This window comes from Alexandromys fortis, unplaced genomic scaffold, assembly GCF_014885135.2.
Source record: "Alexandromys fortis isolate MF-2015 unplaced genomic scaffold, M_Fortis_MF-2015_v1.1 scaffold_210, whole genome shotgun sequence".
NCBI classification, from domain to species: domain Eukaryota; kingdom Metazoa; phylum Chordata; class Mammalia; order Rodentia; family Cricetidae; genus Alexandromys; species Alexandromys fortis.
In genome coordinates, this window is record NW_026068101.1 from 1,788,081 (window position 1) to 1,807,661 (window position 19,581).

General features: G+C 45.0%; 1 protein-coding gene across 1 annotated transcript in view; it reads left to right on the plus strand.

Annotated features, from left to right (window-relative positions):
• The first annotated feature begins 9,545 nt into the window (after positions 1 to 9,545).
• The window catches only part of Cfap36 (cilia and flagella associated protein 36), a 19,811-nt gene continuing 9,775 nt past the window's right edge, over positions 9,546 to 19,581 (plus strand). Inside the window, exons 1-4 of the mRNA XM_050123906.1 lie at positions 9,546 to 9,849; positions 11,712 to 11,776; positions 12,849 to 12,950; positions 16,736 to 16,900. Coding sequence (XP_049979863.1) covers positions 9,735 to 9,849; positions 11,712 to 11,776; positions 12,849 to 12,950; positions 16,736 to 16,900 — 447 coding nt within the window. The 5' untranslated portion in view covers positions 9,546 to 9,734. The remainder of the gene's footprint in view (positions 9,850 to 11,711; positions 11,777 to 12,848; positions 12,951 to 16,735; positions 16,901 to 19,581) is intronic.

Below are 19,581 nucleotides of genomic sequence, written 5' to 3' on the forward strand. Positions count from 1 at the left end.
ACCCCCAGTTGTGAAAGGGGTACTGTGGGTCCCAGTAGACTCTCCTCCCTGAACCTCAGCCTGAGATGCCAACTTGATTCCTTCCTTGGCACGCACACAGTCTGCTCAGCCTCTGGCCCCTCTGCTGGCATGTGACACCTCTGCTTTCACCTCCCCCCCCCTTGGCTTTTTCTTCCCTTCTCTCCTTTGAACCTGGGGAACTTTCTCCAGACATTCCCTCAGCACACGCGGATGAGCACTGTCTGCACACACTCACTTGTGAACTTTGTATGGGGAACAGTTACAAGCTGTTCCTTCCCCCTTGGAACACATCCTTCCCCTTTGGAAGGTAGCGAATGAGAATAGTGTCATCATCTGAATGAGCATCCCCTTCCCCATGTCTGTCTCATCCATATATAATCCAAACCATGATCACTTAACCAACATCCTCCCACCTTAATTAAAGAATCATTAGACCTCCTCTGGCATTTCACATCCCCTGACAAGACACCTGTGCCATCCTCACCACCTGCTTCCTGTGTGGAGAACAGCTGTGTATCCATCTTTAGCCTATGCCTGGGATGATAAGGTTCACACTTGGAACTCAGTGATGGCCTGGCCAAGCTCTGTGCCATGTCTGACTTGGACTCCTGGTCAGCCCACTGACAAAGGCAATGATACCCCGGAGAAAGGCTCTCCAAGACTACTAGAGGGTATGAAAAGGGTTAGTGTCAAACCTCCAATACGTAATGGGGAAACACGGGAGCTTCTGAAAACAGTGTTCTCTTTCAGTCTGGACCGGATGAAACCAAGGGCAAGTATCTCCAACTCAGGGAGTTCGTGAGTCAATGTAGCGAGCTGCGTGGTGTCACACCTGATGGAGATGTATAATCAACTTCTGCGATGGCTAAGGCCTGACCTATGCTATGATCACGCAATGATTATCAGCTGCCTGCATGTGCGTGAACCTATGGGCAGTGCCCACCTGGCAGTTTGGGGTTGGCAGCCCATGCCTACTTAAGGGCTGGGAGAGGTTTGCACGGAGAGAGAGGGAAAGAGAGAAGGAGAAGGAGATAGATTGCTGTGAATAAAGTCCTGAAAACTGCTGCAAGAAGAGCTCCGGGTGTTGCGTTTTCCTTGCTGGTGGAGGGTGGATGCGACAAGTCAAGCTATCCTAGCTGTGCTGTATGTCTCTGCTAGTAAGCAAAAACGTCAAAGATGAAATGAAGTGCTCCCCTAACCCCAGGGTCCTTTCACTACTTTGTTAGACACGGCCTTCAAGGTCTTTAGAAACTGGGAGGAAACCTCAAGAGCCAGCGTGGCTGAACCGAGAGAAAGGAAGAGTAAAGAGCCTGCCAGCGCGCAGCCAGGACCTTACTTAGTTCCCTGCCACCTCAGGCAATCCCAGCACGCCATCTAGTGGAAGGCTGGTTCACTGCACTCAACCATGCCCGCCTTGAGTGATCAAGATAGTCCCAAATCCATCGGATTGTATGCCCCATCCAGGACCTATATCCAGCCTTGCAAAGTGGAGACACATTGGAAGAGAAGCCCTCTCTTTTGTGAGGGGTGTCAATCTCCACCCAAGGACCTCATGCTCAGCTCAACCCTGAAAAAGAACAAATGTCCCTGTGTTCCTGGACTGTGAAAAACACAGGAGGGAAAGCGGCCCCCCTCCCTTCGAGGACTGAGGGCTTCCTGAGGCTGTACAGGCTCCTGTATTCTTCGTCTCTATGAATATGCCCCTGGGGACTCTAGTTATGGCCGGAACTAAAATCATAGTTCTTATCAACACTGGAGTGACTTTTTCTACCCCGACCACTTCTTGTTAGAACTTCTGGTCCTGACCCTTCTCGCTGGTATTGATAGCAGCCTAATAAGTTCAACTTTTATACTTGATGTGCAACCAGGTCCCGTGCAACCAGGTCCCGTGCCACCAGGTCCCGCTGACTCCAGAGGCTTTTTATAGCATTCCTGACACCAAGTGCTCTGTCCAATGATGGCTTGAGCCTGTCTCAGGCCTCCGGTGCCTTCACTATCTCTCTGCTATATACCTTACATCTCCTGACAAGCCCCCAGCCTCTGCCAGAACCTGGAATACATCCAACGCTGGAATTCACTAATGGTCACTCATGTTACAGCTGTCATTAAAAAATCCCAAAGGTCTTGAAACACAAAAAGCTTACAGTCTATCACTGGCAAATTCATGGTTACTAACTCTCTATGAAACATCCCTATCTTGGCAGTAAATGGGTCAGATGGCTCCTACTGAACCAGCTAGTATCTGAAGGTCATGAATGAAGCCATGGTCTCAATTCACTCTGTGAATTGTATGGTCACGTTGAGTGGATGTGGAATCACCCAGGAGACAAAGCCCTGTGCATGCTTGTGGGGGAATTTGTAGGGAGGGTTAGCTGAGGTGGGAAGCCCCACCCTAAGTGTGGGTGGCACTGTTCCATGGGTTGGGTCCTTGATTGAATAGAAAGAAGAATGCTAGGTAGTTGCTATGCTTATCTCTTTATCTGCTGACTTCTGAGACTACGTGACTGTCTCTGTCTCCCTTCTGCAGTCAGGGTGGGCAACAGAGACCATCTGAGGTTCTTCTTGTCAGACATTTAGTCACAATAATGAGACTTAGAAAAATAACCATTGAAGTTGCCAGTGCTCATTTTCTTGGGACTGATTCCTTCCAGTATCTTCTGGTTCATAATGTTAGATCCTAAGGACAACTGTTTCATATTCTTTATTGTTGTTGTTGTTTTTTTTTTAGTCAGGTCTCACTAAGTAGTTCTGGCTGTCCTGGAACTCACTATGTAGACCAGTTTGAAATCACAGAAATTCACCTGCTCCTGCCCCTCAAGTGCTGGGATTAAAGGCGTGGGCTGCAACTCCCACGGTCTTCTAGTCCCCCCAGATTCTTGGTCCTTATTTGCCTTTGAATGGCAGAAGGCTCCACGACAATTACTCAGCCATGCATTTGGGATATCTTTCCTTAGGGATCTCATCCTTAGGAGATGGGCCACTTCTTCTGTTGCTTTCTATGAGCTCTCTCATGCAGGAGATAGCACTAATTTGTGACACAGACAAAGCCACTTCAGATCTAATTCTCCAAAAGCCAGTCTTGTGAAGATACTTTTTTTCTTCAGAGGCCCAAATCTCCCTACAAAATGTGGGATTCTTGGGGCTCAGACTAACTCCAGACACAGAGTTACTGTGGCAATCTCTTTTTAACTCTGAAGACCCAGCCACAACAGAGGACCTTCTTGAACATAGCAAGGATTTCCAGAACTCGAATTTCCAAATTCAGTTGTAGAGTTAAAGCCCTCAGATTGGGAATGGTGGCTCACATCTTTAATCCGAACACTAGGGAGGCAGAGGCAGGCAGATCTCTGTGAGTTAGAGGTCTGTTTGATATACAGAGCAAGTTCCAGGACAGTCAGGACTACACAGAGAAACCCTGCCTCAAAAAACAAAAACAACAAAAAGCCATCCATGTGGCCCATGACCATCAGTATGGCTTCAAGCGTCAGCACACACCACAGATGTCCACAAGGCCTTTCGGTAACACGTGCCACGGACGTCAACACAGCCTCCATCTAAGCAGACCATAGACCCTATCTAGTCACCCTCAGTTAAATATTTTCTTTATAAGAGTCATCATAGGCATATAGAAAACACTAACTGAGGGTGACTCGCTTACAGTTTCAGAGGTTCTGTTCATTACCATTGGGATGGGGAGCATGATGGCATACGGGCAGACGTGGTACTAGAGCTGAGAGTCCTACATCTTGCAGGCAACAGGAAGTTGACTGCCAGTCATGATGAGGGAAACTTGAGAAAAGAGACTTCAAAGGCCACCCCACAGTAACACACTTCCTCTAACAAGGCTGTCACACCTCCTAATAGTGCCACTCCCTTAGGGAGCCATTTTCTTTCAAACCACCATAGACCCCAATATGACCTCTGGTACCAGAATTGACCATGGACATCTGCATAGCCCTCAGTAGCACAGACAATGGACAGCCATATGGCCTCTGATGGTAATATGGGTCACAGACATGAACCTGACCCCCAGCTACAGTAGGACCACAGACCCATGCTGTGGGATTCCCCTCGGTATGCTATGAATATGTTTTATTACCATTGGTTATTAAAGAAGCTGTTTCAACCAGTGGCTTATTAGAGTAAAGCCAGGTGGGCAATCTGAACAGATATAGAGAGAAAGTAGGCAGAGTCAGGGAGATGACATGTAGCTGTCAAAGAAGAAGGACATGCCAGAACTTTACCGATAGACCACAGCCTTGTGGTGATACACAGATTAATGGGTTAATTCAAGATGTAAGAGTTAGCTAGAAATATGCCTAAGCTATTGACAAAACAGTGTTGTAATTAATACAGTTTCTGTGTTACTAATTGGGTCTGGGCTGCCAGAAAATGAATGAGCAATCTCTACCTACAAAATGGTGCCCCATTGTAGGCCAGCTACATTTACATAAAACCTGAGAGAGCTTGGGAAGGAATTATAGACACAGAAAAACAGAGTTAAGCATGGCTTCGTGGTAGCAGTGTTTTCTCAAATGGGCTCTGTTTTCTAGAAGCATGATTCCTTTAAGATAAAGCTTCCTGACTTGGCGGTAAAAACTGTGTGACTCCTTTAAGAAAGCTTCCTGGTTCATGCTAGTTGCATGAACAGCTCTGGCTCTTTCAGAAGTCTAAGCACTTAAATGGGGTTAGTGGGCAGTGTACTGTAAGTTACTTGAGGGCAGCATAGGCCAACTGCTTACCAGAGTTGAGGTGATGGGTGTGGCTCCTACCCAGAGGTTCCAGAGCTGGTGGTAAACATACCTCCACCATACTGAAAGGCTGAGAGAGGTGGAGCCAGCATCCAGGGCAGCTGCAACCAAGCTGCTTACCATTTTAAAAGCACGGCTAGTCAGAAGATTATTACAGATACTCAATAAAGATAGATTCAGACAGAAATAAACCTATGAATGGGTCACAGTGTGTTGAAAAATGTACATAGGTTTGAGAGTGAGAAAACAAGTATAGAAAGTAAAGAAATAGGTTTTAAAAATACAACAAAGTCTTTAAAGGGACAGAATATGGACAGTCATAGATTATAGAAGTAAAGATAATAAAATAAATACTAAAATACTAAAAAGTAATAGAATAAAAAAAGGCCACATAAAGATGGAAAATACACACAGAGTCTGGGTTATGTATATTATTGTATTCTCTTTAAATTTTTTGACTGTGAATGAGTTAATTACAGGGAGAAATTTCATTATACAGGTTGCTAAGTTAAACCAATACATATATTTTAAAGTTATCTTGAGTTCAAATTTTGGGACTAAGAATATGTTGCTTTGGAAAAGAGGTTCTGCTTTTGTTTCCACAGAGGATAGAAAGCTGTGGATTTCTTACTGGTTAATATGGTTTCATCAAACAAGACCCCCTGAAGCAATGGTCCAGTTGGCCCAACATCCATGACAGTTTCAAGACTGCTGGCTGAGATGGACCTACCACACAGAATACCCCCATGAAAGACCTGATTAACAGCATCCACAAAGAGCAGGAAGTAGTCTAGAGAACAATGCCCAAATTCCCTAAATGATTGTTTATAAAAGTTTATAGACATTTAAAAGGGATATGCTATAGAGATGAGTACTTTGCATTAGTATGGTTCTTGGTTTATTGATACAAATTTAAGATCAGTTTTGTTATATGTTTATTTCTGCTTTTGATTAAGGTATTGTGTTTATGCAGCTCACTTAAAAATGTGATGTATAATTAATAAATACAGAATAGAAGATCCCTGCTGAGACATTCATTAGGGGCCTGAGCTGAAAAACCTTGCTGAGATGCTCCCTTAGGGGGACTGAGTGAGGCTGAGCAGAACAGAAGAACAGAAAAACCTTGCTGGGTTCCCTTAGAAGGGCTAAGCAAGGCTCCCTTTGGTGGGGGGTGGGGCTGAACAAGGCAAAACAGAAGAAAAGAAGAACCTTTCTGGGATGTTCCCTTAGGGAAGCAGAAAAAGTAAATTTGCACCTGAGCAGCAAGAGATTGCTACATTCCTGCAGGGGCTTCCCTTTTAGCAGAGTGTAGCAGAAATAACATCTTGGGCACAAGAAGAAGCTGATAGGTCTGTAGGACATTCCCTTAAGTGAACAGCTCAGAGGTCAGCTGTAGCAGCTCTCTAGAAGAGCAGAATTGCTATATCCCTATGGGGAGTCCATCCCCCACTGCACCTCAACTTCAGGTAGCCTGGCTTCCTCACAAGTCAGGACAGCTTTCCCTCCAGGTGCTATTGTGGCTCCAGCCTCCAGCTGCATCTCTACCCCTACAGAGCTGTCCTATTGCAGCTCTAAATATAGTCTGTCTTCCTGATAAGTCAGGATATCTTTGCAGCTCCAGAGTGGTAACATACATACTTGCTTACATTAAAGTTAAAACTTTCCTTTTTAATTAGACCAAAAGGGGGAAATGCTGTGGAATATTCTTTTACACTGGTTGAATATATGTCATTGTGATTGCTTTAATAAACAAGGTGACTGACTTATAGCTGAACACGATAAAGTTAGGTGGGAAAGCCAAACTAAGAATGATGGGAAAGAGAAGGGTGGAGTCAGGAGTTGTTAGCAGACACAGAGAGCAGGAGATGAATGTGTCATACTAAGCCCATTCATACATAGCATACATAGCAGAGTGTAAATAAGGAATATGGGTTAACTTAAAACATCAGAGCTAGTTAGTAATAAGCCTAAGCCATTGGCTGAACATTTATAAGTAACATTAAGCCTCCAAGTCAAGTATTTGGGAAGCTGCTATCGGGCATTTAGGAGCAAGTGGGTAAGAGTCCATTTACACTTCCCAGGAGAAAAAAATTCTTAGAGATCCTTTGAACAATGCCACTTCAGTAGGCACCAAAGCTGAGTTGGTGACACAGACTGGTCTGAAATCTCAGTTGCATGGGAGTCTGAGGCAGCAGAACCACAAAAAATCAAGTTTGGATTGATAGAGCTAGTTCAAAGCAAGCCTGAGTAAGCTATTGAGATCATATCTCAAATAGAATTGAGAAAAGGATTGGGGATATAACTTAGTGGTAGAGTTCTTGCCTACTTATATGAAACCCACATTTAGTGACTATATTGAGAGAATTTTTAATAAACTAATTTTACTTCATACTGACTTGTCCTGCTAGAGGCCAGGGGAGTATACAGCAGATGACAACCAGTATTCAATGGGCCAACCTACCAGGTGGATAACTCTCTAATGGGGAGCCCCACTTGGAAAAGACTGTGGGGTCACTGACTGTAATGACTGTTTCTGTCTGTAGCTTTTCTCACGTGCCACTATGGGTATTTCCCCCACTGCTTGTGTGTTTATCTCTGCTCTCTGGAAACCCTTAAACACATCCTTGATCTGGAAAGGAGGATAGCTTGAACTCAGAACTTCCTCTCTCCAGCCTTCGACTTTAACTCAGGATGTTGTGGAAGCTGCTGCAAAGTCATGGCATGTTGGCCCTTCTTGTGAGCATACAGGTGGCCATCATGATGCACCTATCATGGAGGGACTTCCAAAAGGTCAATAAACTACTTGTTTGAGATAAGGGGCCAACATTATTATCACCCTTTTGCCATCTGTAGTACCTCAGCTCAGTCACCTGCCTGGTGACTACAGTGGCAGAGGATCTCCCGCACCTCAAGCTCTGCTCCACTGCCAGCAGTCACCCTGAGCATCCATGGGGGCATTCACCTTGCTAGAAACAGAACATTTAACGGGCAAAGCTACAGAATATTGGGGTGCCTTGTATGATGCAGAGTGGGATTGCTAGTCCTTACATGATATGGTCCTCCTACCAGAAACTGACCACAATCTGTATGCGGGTATACCAGCTATTTTTCTATTGCTGTGACAAAACAGTAGGATCAATGCCACATATAGAAGGGTTTGTTTGTGTTACAGCTAGTTCGAGAAGGGTAAGAATTTGCCATGCCAGGGAAGCATGACGGCAAGCAACAGATGCGACACCTGAAGCAGAAACTGAGTGCTTACATCTTGAACTGCAAGCAGGAAACAGAGAGCTGACTTGAAATGGCCCTTCAAAGTCTCAAAGCCCACCTCTGATGACATTGTTCCTGCAACAAAAGCCACACCTCCCAACCCTCCTAAACTGTGCCATAAATTGAGGACCAAATATTCAAACATTTGAAATTATGGAGGACATTCTCATTCATAACACCAGAGTAGGTGGCTCCCAGGAACCCTGGTCATGCTGCTGTTGCCATGAACAAGTTAGGGCATGGCCTTCATTACCCGCAGTACTTGGGTCTCAGCTTGAGCAGTATCTGAAGATGAATGGCTTCTCAGTGAATACTGGAACTAGAGTGGCAACCTTATTACCAATGTAGGGCTGGTTGGAATAAAAACCTCTCTCTAACCTCCACAGCTACATGACCATAAACAGCAACAAGAAAAAGCTCCACAGATAGGACCTCCTGGTCTACAACTGAATTCTCGGACAGAAGAAAGGGTGAACTGATTAACATACCAATTGCTAACTTGACAGCTGGACCCTCTCTCCACCAACGTCTTTGTGGTTTGGGGACTGATACTCAGTGTCCTCTGGCTGTGGTTCCTCCTGGTCTTCCAGCAATGAGCTCCTGCCCCCAGCTTGACCTGGTCCTCTGCTGCTGGTGGCCAACCACACTCAACTCTGGCTCTATTTCTCCACTCTCCCTCTCATGAAGCTGCAGGGTGAATTCTCTGCTCTATCTTCTCCTCACCATCTCTGAGGGATGTAGGAAAACTGATCTAGTCTCCCGCTATGTCAAGGGCAGAGATTTCTCATTAGTAGACCGGAACTGGGTTTATCTAGACCTCAAAGTGGGGGAAGGCTCTAAGGTTCAGTAGTCAGGGTTTTTGACTGAATTTGATGTCAAGATTTATTATTTGAGACAGATTAGCCTTAGGTGTCCTGGAACTCAAAGAGATCCGCCGGCCTTTGCCTATCAAGAGTATTAAAGGTGTAGGCCATTATAAGATTATTTTTGGTGTGATTGGGAGTCCTCTGGCCCTGAAGTCGGAACAGAGCAGGACCTCACTGCTCTTTTTAAAAACTGGCTAAGGCGGCCTATTTAAATGAAGATTAACTTTGACTTTGTCCTTGTCATAAATTTAGCAATTGTTACCTAAGATTAAGGGTTAAAGACCCATTTTTGGAAATACACCAAGCAAGCGGACTGCAGAACCAATCAGTAAACCTCACGGAGCTTTGCTCAGCTTTTTATTTCCAAATCGTCCTCAAGTTAAGCACACTTCTGGGCCAGAGCATCTGAAAACTCTTAGGGGTGGGAGGTGTCCGAGGGAGCCACGCCCACCGCGCCATTGGAAGCACGAACGCCGATTCCGGGCTCGGTAGCCAATGCCCTCCCCTCTGCGCTCAGCCTAGCAACTGCGGGCCAATGAGCGGAGGGCTATCGTTTGCGCCGCACCGGTCTCTTCCAGCCAATAGGAAACGTCCCTCGCCCCGCCCCCTCCATGCTCGGAGGCGGGGACTCAGGCTTCACTTCCGGCCGCTGCATGTGTTGTCATAGCGACCATTTTACGTTAACTGGCTTGTAGTGTCTAAGCAGGGGTCCTGGCGACTGCGGGGGCCGTGCTGCCTGAGTTCTCCGTCCGCTTCCTGCGGCCGAAAGGCTCGAGCGGGCCGGGGGAGTCTGGCCTAGGCATCCGCGTCGCCCGGTGTGGGCGGGATGGCTGCGGAAGAAGAGGACGAGGTGGAATGGGTGGTGGAGAGCATCGCGGGGTTCCTGCGGGGTCCGGATTGGTCCATCCCCATCATGGACTTTGTGGAGCAGAAATGCGAAGGTAAAAACCAGACCCTGAACAAGCCGAATATCACCCGCTGTCTCTGCCTTCCCGGGGTGGGATGGGGGTTCCTTTGCCGACCTGAAAGAGGGCACCAAGACCTGCCACCCATTCCGGCCTGAGCGCATATCCTGAACACATTAGACTTTAATACCATGTTCGGCCTGCCTCTTCATCCCGCACGTTGCTTAAGTAGACTGTTTGGGTAACCAGCATCTTCCCCAGTTACTTGGGAGAAGCGTCGTTTTCCCTCGAGTTCCTTTGGACTCCTGGATGTCTCCCTGTGGGCTCAGTCTACGAAATGAAAACTATTCACTCTGGCCATTTCATCTGCAAAGAAGGTCATGCGATTTCCCCAGCAGGACCAAAGCAGGTGATGGGGAGAAGACCTTTCTAACAACCGAGGCATGCAGATGTGCAATACAGTCAGAGGATCAGCATCCCCGCATTCTGGTCGCTTCATACCGGGATTCATATCGTAAAGACAAAATGAAGTCTATTCATAGAGAAGGACAGCAAACGACATCACACCCAGCCTTTATTTACCTTGGCAGTACTTGGAGGGTAGCACTATTCATCAGTCCACTGAACTTGTGTCGTAGGTTAGTGGGTTAGACTTGTTCGTAAAGCTCGGTGCGGTAGAGCTGGGGTGAGTACCAGCTGCAGGGAAACGCAGCCAAGGCAATGTTTTCTATGCTTTTCCAGGCTGAGTTGGCCAGGCGGAAAGATAATGGGTTCCCAGACATTCGCAGTATCTGAGTACATGTAGATTCAGCTAACAGAGGGTTTTTTTAATTAATTAATTTATTTATTATGCATACAACATTCTGTCTGTGTATATGCCTGCAGTCCGGAAGAGGGCACCAGACCCCATTACAGATGGTTGTGAGCCACCAAGTGGTTGCTGGGAATTGAACTCAGGACCTTTGGAAGAGCAGGCAATGCTCTTAACCTCTGAGCCATCTCTCCAGCCCTAACAGAGGGCTCTTAGCCTGCATTGTCTTGCAGGGCTTCTTTTGACCCTGAGAGTCCATGGATCTAGTCAAGAAAGATTGCTGTTTGACTACTGAACCTTTTATTTTGTTCTGTTAAAACTCAAGCACCAGTTAAGTGTGTTTGCAGGTAACTTTTAAGGAGGTTCAAATGTTTACCTGTATCCCTCTGAAGAATTTAAAATACTGTTAGAAGATGGATGAAGCCTGGGAGAAGCCTGACCTTGAGAAGAGACTATTTCATCCATTGATTTCATTTAGCCACTGAGACTAAATGCTGAATGGAAAGAGGGCGGGGCGTGTCCTCTCTCCACAGGTGTCAAGAGCCTGGCATCTCCCTAGTCACAGCTAATGCACATTTTTACAGAGAAGCAAAGCTTGGGTTTACAACCGTGCCACAGTGATGTGGCTTCAGAACTGTCTGACCTGAAAGAGTTTAAGTAGCATTTGTGTTGAATGTGTGTACAGTGTCACCCAGAACGCTTGCAGAGTAAAGAGGAGTAACGTCGGGAACACAAGGGAAAACTGTGCTGTTTTCTACTTCAGATAATTTAAAGATTACTTTAGACAGCTTTGTGGTATCAGCATTTCGATATATATTGAGTTACCTTGGAACAGAAACTGGGGATAGAAACCCTCTGTTTGAGAAGTTTATAGTCCACCAAGAGAAGACACACCTGTAAGTGGCAAGTGTAGGCGCATATATTGTTAGAAATAAGGGGCTGGGGAGATGGCTTGTGAGCCTGACCTCACAGCCCACGTGGTGGAAAGGAGGAACAGGTTCCTGCAAGTCCATTTGTAAGGTTTTTATATTTATACTTAATGAAATAATTTGTTTTTTTACACTGTTTTATTCTCTTATAAATTTAGTTTTTGATGATGAAGAAGAAAGCAAATTGACCTATACAGAAATTCATCAAGAGTACAAAGAGCTAGTGAGTATTTTTCCCACTGATTTTTGTTTTGTTTTGTTTGAGATGGGGGGGTGTCTCACTATGCAGCCTTGCTTGGCCTGGAACTCACTATGTAAACCATTCTGGCCTTGATCTCGCAGAGATTTATGTGTCTCTGCCTCCTCAGTGCTGGGACTAAAGGTGTGCGCCACAGTGGCTGGCTTTTTTCACTGATCTTTAAGAGGCATTTTATAATTCTTAATCTTTTTAAATTAAAAAAAGTGCTTTTTAAAATTGAAGTTATTTAAAATTGTTTTTTTAAACAATTTATTTAGTTTCTATGTATGGGTGTTTCACCTGCATGCCTGTGCACCGTATATGTGTCTGTATCCACAGAGGTCAGGGGGGGCACTGGGTTCCTTGTAACTGGAGTTGTGGTTGATTGTGAACCCCCGTGTGGGTGCTGGGAATGGGAACTGGTCTGGACATCAGCAGCTGCTCCTAGCTGCCAAACCCCTTCTGCAGCTTCCCCTGCAGCTCTTCAGCCTCACAATTCATCCTGTTCCGGCCGCATTAACCATGTTCTCGGGCTCATAATTTCCAGTGATTTTGCATTTTTCTGTCTTAGATTCTAAGTGAAGATTTATTGTAGCAATAGGATCTCTCATTTGGTAAATTGAATTCCCATTTAGCCGGTGCCTCTAGGCAAGGTTTATGCTTTTCTTACTTAAAGTTGTCTTAGGATTTTTTTTTACACTTTTTAAATTGTTTTTAGTGAGCTATACATTTTTCTCACTCCACTACTCCTCTCCTCTCCCCTCCCACGGGTCCCCTTACTCCCCATGCCCCGAGGATTTTAAAGAAGGAGTGGGGAGAGGAGTGGCACCGTGTTCACCGTCATAACTCGGCCTACCTCCAGTAGAGGAAGTTAAATTCCATGTGATTCCTGGCAAGAAAACCCCACTTTTGCTGTTAGTTTACTGGTGAAAGACATTATTACTTCCATGTCTTATATAATAGTGTTTATGTTAATTACAAAGAGCATTCTAGGCAGGCAGAATGCCATTTAGATTTTTCCTATGTAAATGATACGAGTTAAACCTTTCCCGTTTAGGTTGAAAAGCTGTTAGAAAGTTACCTGAAAGAAATAGGAATTAATGAAGATCAGTTTCAAGAAGCATGCACCTCCCCTCTGGCAAAGACACGCACATCACAGGTATTAACTCTTGTCTTACGCTGCTCTTGTTCTCCCAGGGCTTTTGTTAAATTTAGTGTGTTTGATTGTGGGGGTGTAAGAGTTGTGATATGAGACACTGTGTGTGGTGAAAACATTCACCGGATGTATGGGTGTTTCACCTGCATGCATGTGTACCGTATATGTGTCTGTACCCACACAGTCAAGGGGGGGGGCACCAGGTTCTTGTAACTAGAGTTATTTAAAAAGAACCGGATGTGTTCTTTTTAAACCACCTTAAATAATGTGCACCGATGGAATTAGAAATAAGCACCCTGCTCTCAGAGTTGTTAAGATGACAGAATTTATCTGGGTTTGGTTTCATTTCTATAGGATGCTGATAACTCTGTAGTTGCCTTTTATTGTTTCTATTTGTAGCAAATGCAGTTTCTAGTTTTTGGGACTTCTTATGAAACTGTTTTTGTTTATGTTTTTGAGTGTTTTACCTACATGTATGTGTACACGCTTAGTACCTATGAAGGTCAGAAGAGGGCTTGGATCTCCCTGGAAGTGGAGTTAGGGCTAGCTGTGGGTGCTGGGAGTGAGCCTGGGTCCTCTGCAGGAGCTGCAAGTGCTCTTAACTGCTGAACCATCTCTGTCACGTTCATGGGACTGGTTTTGTTGTCTTTTAGTTCTGCACTACTGGCTGAGTGGCTAATAGGTACATATAGTAACGCTTATTGAGAGTTCTCGTGAATTGATACACTTTAAAAAGATGTTTTTATTTTATTTATTTTGAGACAGGGACTTGCTGTGTAACCAGGCCAGCATACTCAAACTCACTATGTAGCTTGGATTGGTCTTGAACTTATAGGCTTCCTGTTTTGCCCTCCCAGGTTCTGAGATTACAAGGGTGAACCACCTTGCTCAATTCCCTAATTGATGTTTTAGACATATGCTTGGTGTTACTCACTTTATCTTCTTGGTACCATTTAGCTTCCACCTATAGATGAGGAGACGAAAGCAGAGAAATGGTACACAGCTGCTCCCAAGTCTACAGCTCCGTCGGTAGGAGAGCAAGCTTTCCAGCGCAGGCAGTCTCCCTGGAAGCCCTTGCTCCAGGCTCAGGACGGGGCTATCCCTCTTACTCAGATGGTGATCTTAAGAGCTCACGTTGGCCTCTACTAAATACTCGTATTTGGTTAGCAAGGTCAGAAGAGGGCACTGGATTCACTGGAACTGGACTTACAAATGGTTGTAAGCTGTTATATGGGTGCTTGGAATTGAATCTGGGTACTCTTAATTGCTGAACCATTTCTCTAGTCCCAGAGACAAATTTTTATATCATAATATATTTAAAATAAGAATGTTTTATGTAATTGATAGTTATTATTTAATTGGTAGTTTTTTCTAAGTCACACATAAAATGGCCTATTTTACTAATCTCTGTAATCTTAGAGATTACTGCTATTTTTATTGATGCCAGGGATTAAATAATATCCACGGCCACAGTGCTACTGGTGCCTATAGTCATAATGGAGGTTGGCTTTTGCTATCGAGATTCTCTTCTTCTCTAATATGCAATGTTTCTGAAACCTTTGTTTTAAGAACTAATGTATAGACTATGTGGACACTCCTCTTATAAAGACTATAGCTTCTTATGTCTGAAACAGGGCTCAGGAATATGCTTTATTTGTTAATTTTTAATTAATTTTGTTATTTTTTTGAGATTTATTTATTTATTGTATATACACTGCCTGCATGTATTCCTGCAGGCCAGAAGAGGGCACCAGATTTCATTACAGATGGTTGTGAACCACATGTGGTTGCTTGGGAATTGAACTCAGTATCTCAGGAGAGCAACCAGTTCTCTTAACCTCTGAGCCATCTCTCCAGCCCCCAGGAATATGCTTTATTAACAGTTTTTTTATTTATTAAGAGGGGTCAAAGATCACAATTACAAGTTCAATCTCTAGCTTGCTGCTGGAAAATTTATTTGCCACATTGATCTCAATAGCAGTGGCCATAGCTGGTGATATGGCCCACACCTGTAAACCCAATACTGTGTCTCAGGAAGCTTACAATTGAGTTTGAGGCCAGTAGGCTGCAGAGTGAGACCCTGTCTCAAAAAGCCAAAAGTAAAACAGAATAGCAGTATCATTCTAAAGGTTTGCCCGTGAGGATTGTACTTGGTCTCACTAATAGGCCAGGAAGCCCCATGACTATTGTGTGGTGGCCTAACCCCCAAAGGGTTCAGACACAAGCTGCCCACATCACTTCCAGTCCAGAGCTCGCAGCTAATGTTTGCCATTCCCTCCCTGAGATCCCTGGTCACCCAGACAGAATTAAGGGAGTACTGTATCGTTTTCTTTATAGCACACTCATTGTAGATGTCACCCAGAAGTGCTCTTGCCTTTCCTTTAGATGCTGCACCTCTAGAAGGTGAGCTGGTTCGTGGGGGAAGGGCTTATCTCTTCCTAGTGGAGTTCTTCGGTGAAGGCTCTGGTCATGGTGTTCTTTGTGAGAATATTGTCTTTGCCTTCTAGTGAACAGCACCATCTGTGTTACCTCTGCATGGTTTTGTGTGGCCAGCTTTTCCACTGGTCTCAGGTGGAGTTGAAAAGTAAATTCTGGTAAAGTAAGACCTGAGTGTTTCCTTTGGGTTTCCATGCATTTCAAATCTTATTCTGCTTATTAATTAGAACTGTTTTTCTTGGCTAAATGTAACATTACTAATAGTTAAGGAAATAGTTGTGTGTGTATTCTTAATGGTAGATAACTTTATTATTATTAAAGATTTGTTTTTATTTTATGCATAAGGATGTTTTGCCTGTATGTATGTCTGTGTCCCACATGTATGCCTGGTGCCCTCAGAGTCCAGAAGAGGGTGTCAGATCCCCTAAGACTGCAGTTAGTAAGCCACCTTGTGCGTGCTGGGAATTGAGCATGGGTCCTCTGCGAGGACTGCCCTTGTGGGTGCTGGGAATTGAGCGTGGGTCCTCTGTGAGGACTGCCCTTGTGGGTGCTGGGAATTGAGCGTGGGTCCTCTGTGAGGACTGCCCTTGTGGGTGCTGGGAATTGAGCATGGGTCCTCTGTGAGGACTGCCCTTGAGCCGCTGTTCCAGTCCCACTTGAGTCTTCCTTTATTACCTGTAATGCTCCATTTTCTTGTCATTTAGTTTAAGTTGGTATAATTTTTTCTTCTAAGATAGAATTTTTCTGTGTCACCCTGACTGTCCTGGAGCTCACTCTCTGGACGTGACTGGCCTCAAACTCAGAGATCCTCCTGCCTCTGCCTCCTGAGTGCTGGCTCTAAAGGTGTGCACCACCACCACCTGGTGTAACTTGATAGTTTCTTTAAGGGATAACTATCCGGAATAGTTATTAAAGCCTAAATAAATTTCAGGAGATAGGATGTAAACCAAATAGATATTATGTGGGCTGAAAAACAAACCTAGATATCTAAGTGATAACTTATGAAAATAAACCAGACCGCTGTATTGCTTTCCATTTTGTTTTTGGGAAAGGAGACAGCCCGCTTGACCCTTGGAGGCCTGGGAGTTGAGTGAGTTAGTCTGAGAACCCTATTTTAAAGGCTTTAAAAATATTGGCAGGGTATAGCTATATACCCTGCATTCCCAATACTTGGGAGGCTAAGGCAGGAGAGTTAGGAGTTGGAGACCAACTGGGGCTACGTCGTGAGAGTGCACTTGAGTCGCCTGGCCATGATACTGCTGCAGCGTCCCTGAACTAATGTGCTGCTTCTCAGTGCAAACGATGAGAGGAACGTGGGGCAAACAGTTTAACCTGCAGACTTCCTCCCACAGGCCATTTTGCAGCCCGTGTTGGCAGCAGAGGACTTCACTATCTTTAAAGCAATGATGGTCCAGAAGAACATTGAGATGCAGCTTCAAGCCATCCGGATAATCCAGGAGAGGAATGGTAAAGTTAGAATCCGAGTACTAACTGGAGGCTTTTGGAGGCTTGATTTTTTTTTTTAATCATCTTAAACAGTATTATCTTTTATGCATTTATTTCACATTTGAAAGTCTTTGGCTAAAGTAAAAGATTTAAGGATGTAAATTCAAAATTTGGCGTGTGACATTTCAATGAAAGAAGATATGAATTTAATGATGCTTTAGTTTATTTGAGGCTTGCCTTTCTGTCAGGCCACTGTGTTAATTAAGTTTAGTGTTTTGAGTGACTGGTTGAGAACACAGGGGGACTCCTTTGTCCTCTGACTTTTAAAAAAATTTTTTTGAGATAGGGTTTCTTTGTATAACAGCCCTATCTGTCCTGGAACTAGCTCTGTAGACCAGGCTGGCCTCGAACTCATAGAGATCTGCCTGCCTCTGCCTCCCAAGTGCTGGGATTAAAGGCGTGCGCCACCTCCCGTCTGGCCCTGCTTGTCACTCTTGCCTGGCTTGTTGCTTAGCAGGAAATGGCAGGCTCCAGTTTGTGCCCCAGTGGGTCTGGGGTGGGACCTGATCCTCTGTCTTCAATAGGTTCCCAGCTGTTGCTGGAGCTGCTGGTCCTGGGCTACAGGGACCAGCACTTGACTAGTTTGGCAGCAGACTTACCCTCTGGTTGTTTTGTGATGGGATGGGAGCTGTTTGCCCTCAAGGGTGTAGAATGTGCAATAAATGGGGCTTGTTTTTATTTTGAGGGGAGGGGCAGATGTGCCAGGGCACACATTTGGGGATCAGAAGACAGCTTTCAGGACGGATCCTAGGAACCAAACGTGGGCCATCAGCATGGGCAGCAAGCACCTTTACTAACTGAGCCCTCGCACCAGCCCAACAAGTAGCGCTTCTGTTGTGAGACAAATATCAGAATGTTGTAGATCTTGTGCTGACTGTGAGTTGAGCCTTCCTCTTTAGACAGCCGCTAGCGTAACTGTGCTCTGAAGTTAGGCTGCTTTTCCCAGTGGGTCACAGCGTTGTCGTCTGTAGGTAAGACAGACCAGCACCTCGACCCTGAAGCAGGAGATACAGCCGAGTACCTGTGAAGCAGATAAAATTGGAAGAGTCTCTTTTTTGTTGTTCTACTGTGCTTTGTTCTGGAAAGTCTTCTCTTCTTGATATTCCTGAAACTAGCTTTAATGTGGCCTGAGGGATAATTGCTTTATATTTGTAAAACTTGTTGTGAGAGGACAAGATTTGTTAAAATAGTGAATTTGACTAGCGGACTCTAGTTTTCACGTTGCCATGTAAGGAAACTCGATGTTTATAAAAAGGGAACAATTATTTCTGCAGCTATACATAGGCTGTCTGCTCCAGATTGCCAGTAAGAGAGCCCCAGTGAAAATGGCAGGCATAGTTAGATGTCATAGTCTCTGTCTTGTCAGTCGGGGCTCCTGCTGCTGAGAGGAAACACCACAAACAAAGCAGCGTGGAGGAGAGAGGGTTTACACTTCTGCGTCATAGTCTGTCACTGAAGAAGTCAGGACGGGAACTCAAGCAGGCCAGAAACCTGGAGGCAGGAGCTGATGCAGAGGCCATGGAGGGTGCTGCTTACTGACTTGTTCATCATGATTTGCTCAGCCTGCTTTCTAGAACCCAGGACCAGCAGCCCAGGGATGGCACCACCCACAATAGGCTGGGCTCTCCCCCATCAATCACTAATTAAGAAAATGTCCTACAGCTGGACCTTATGGAGGCATTGTCTCAACTGAGATTCCTTCTTTCAGAGAACTCTAGCTTGTGTCAAGTTAATATAAAACTATCTAGCACAGTATCCCTGATCAAGATGTCCAGAGGGAACCAGGTGGTGGTGCACGCCTTTAATCCCAGTACTTGGGATGCAGAGGTAGGCAGATCTCTGAGTTTGAGGCTAGCCTGGTCTACAAAGTGAGTTCCAGGACAGGCTCCAAAGCTACACAAAGAAACCCTGCCTCGAAAAAACAAAAACAAAACAAAACAAGATAAATTTGGGGCTGGAGAGATGGCTCAGAGATTAAGATCACTGGGTGCTCTTCCAGAAGTCCTGAGTTCAATTCCCAGCAACTACAAGGTGGCTCACGAACCATCTATAATGAGATCTGGTGCCCTGTTCTGGCCCGCGGGCATACATGGAGGCTGAACACTGTATATATAACAAGTAAATCTTAAAGAAAAAAAAAAGAAGTCCAGAGGAAGAAAAGCCCAGAATTGGTTACTCTAGTGGTTCAGTGATGTCTCTGAGGCCTCTTTTTCTCTTGGCATTTTTCTCTTCTGACATTCCCAGCCTCTTTTTCTGCTTCCAATGCAGACTCAGTGTTTCATGAGGAAAGGAATGTTGCCTTTTGTGTGACTTTTTTTTTGTTAGCAAGGTAACATTTCCTGCAAGTTCTCCGAGAGCCCACCACTCAGGCCCCATTGCACAGGATTGGGGTCACTTGCCATTCTACTGAAGTGAGGGAGGGAGGCTCTGACCTTAGTGATGGCTGTCGGAGAAGGAGGGAGGAAGTGGAGTAGTGACTGCTGCCAGTCACAGTAGAGGGCAGCTCGCCCTGTGCATGCATTGGAGCTTCCAGTGCAGTCTTTAACTGTGCTGCTCAACTTATATCTAGGGGCCAGTAGTAGATCAGTGTTGATTGTGCTCAAACAGGATGTTTGGAATTTTCCTTCCTTCCTTCCTTCCTTCCTTCCTTCCTTCCTTCCTTCCTTCCCTTTTTTTTTTTTTTTTTTTTTTT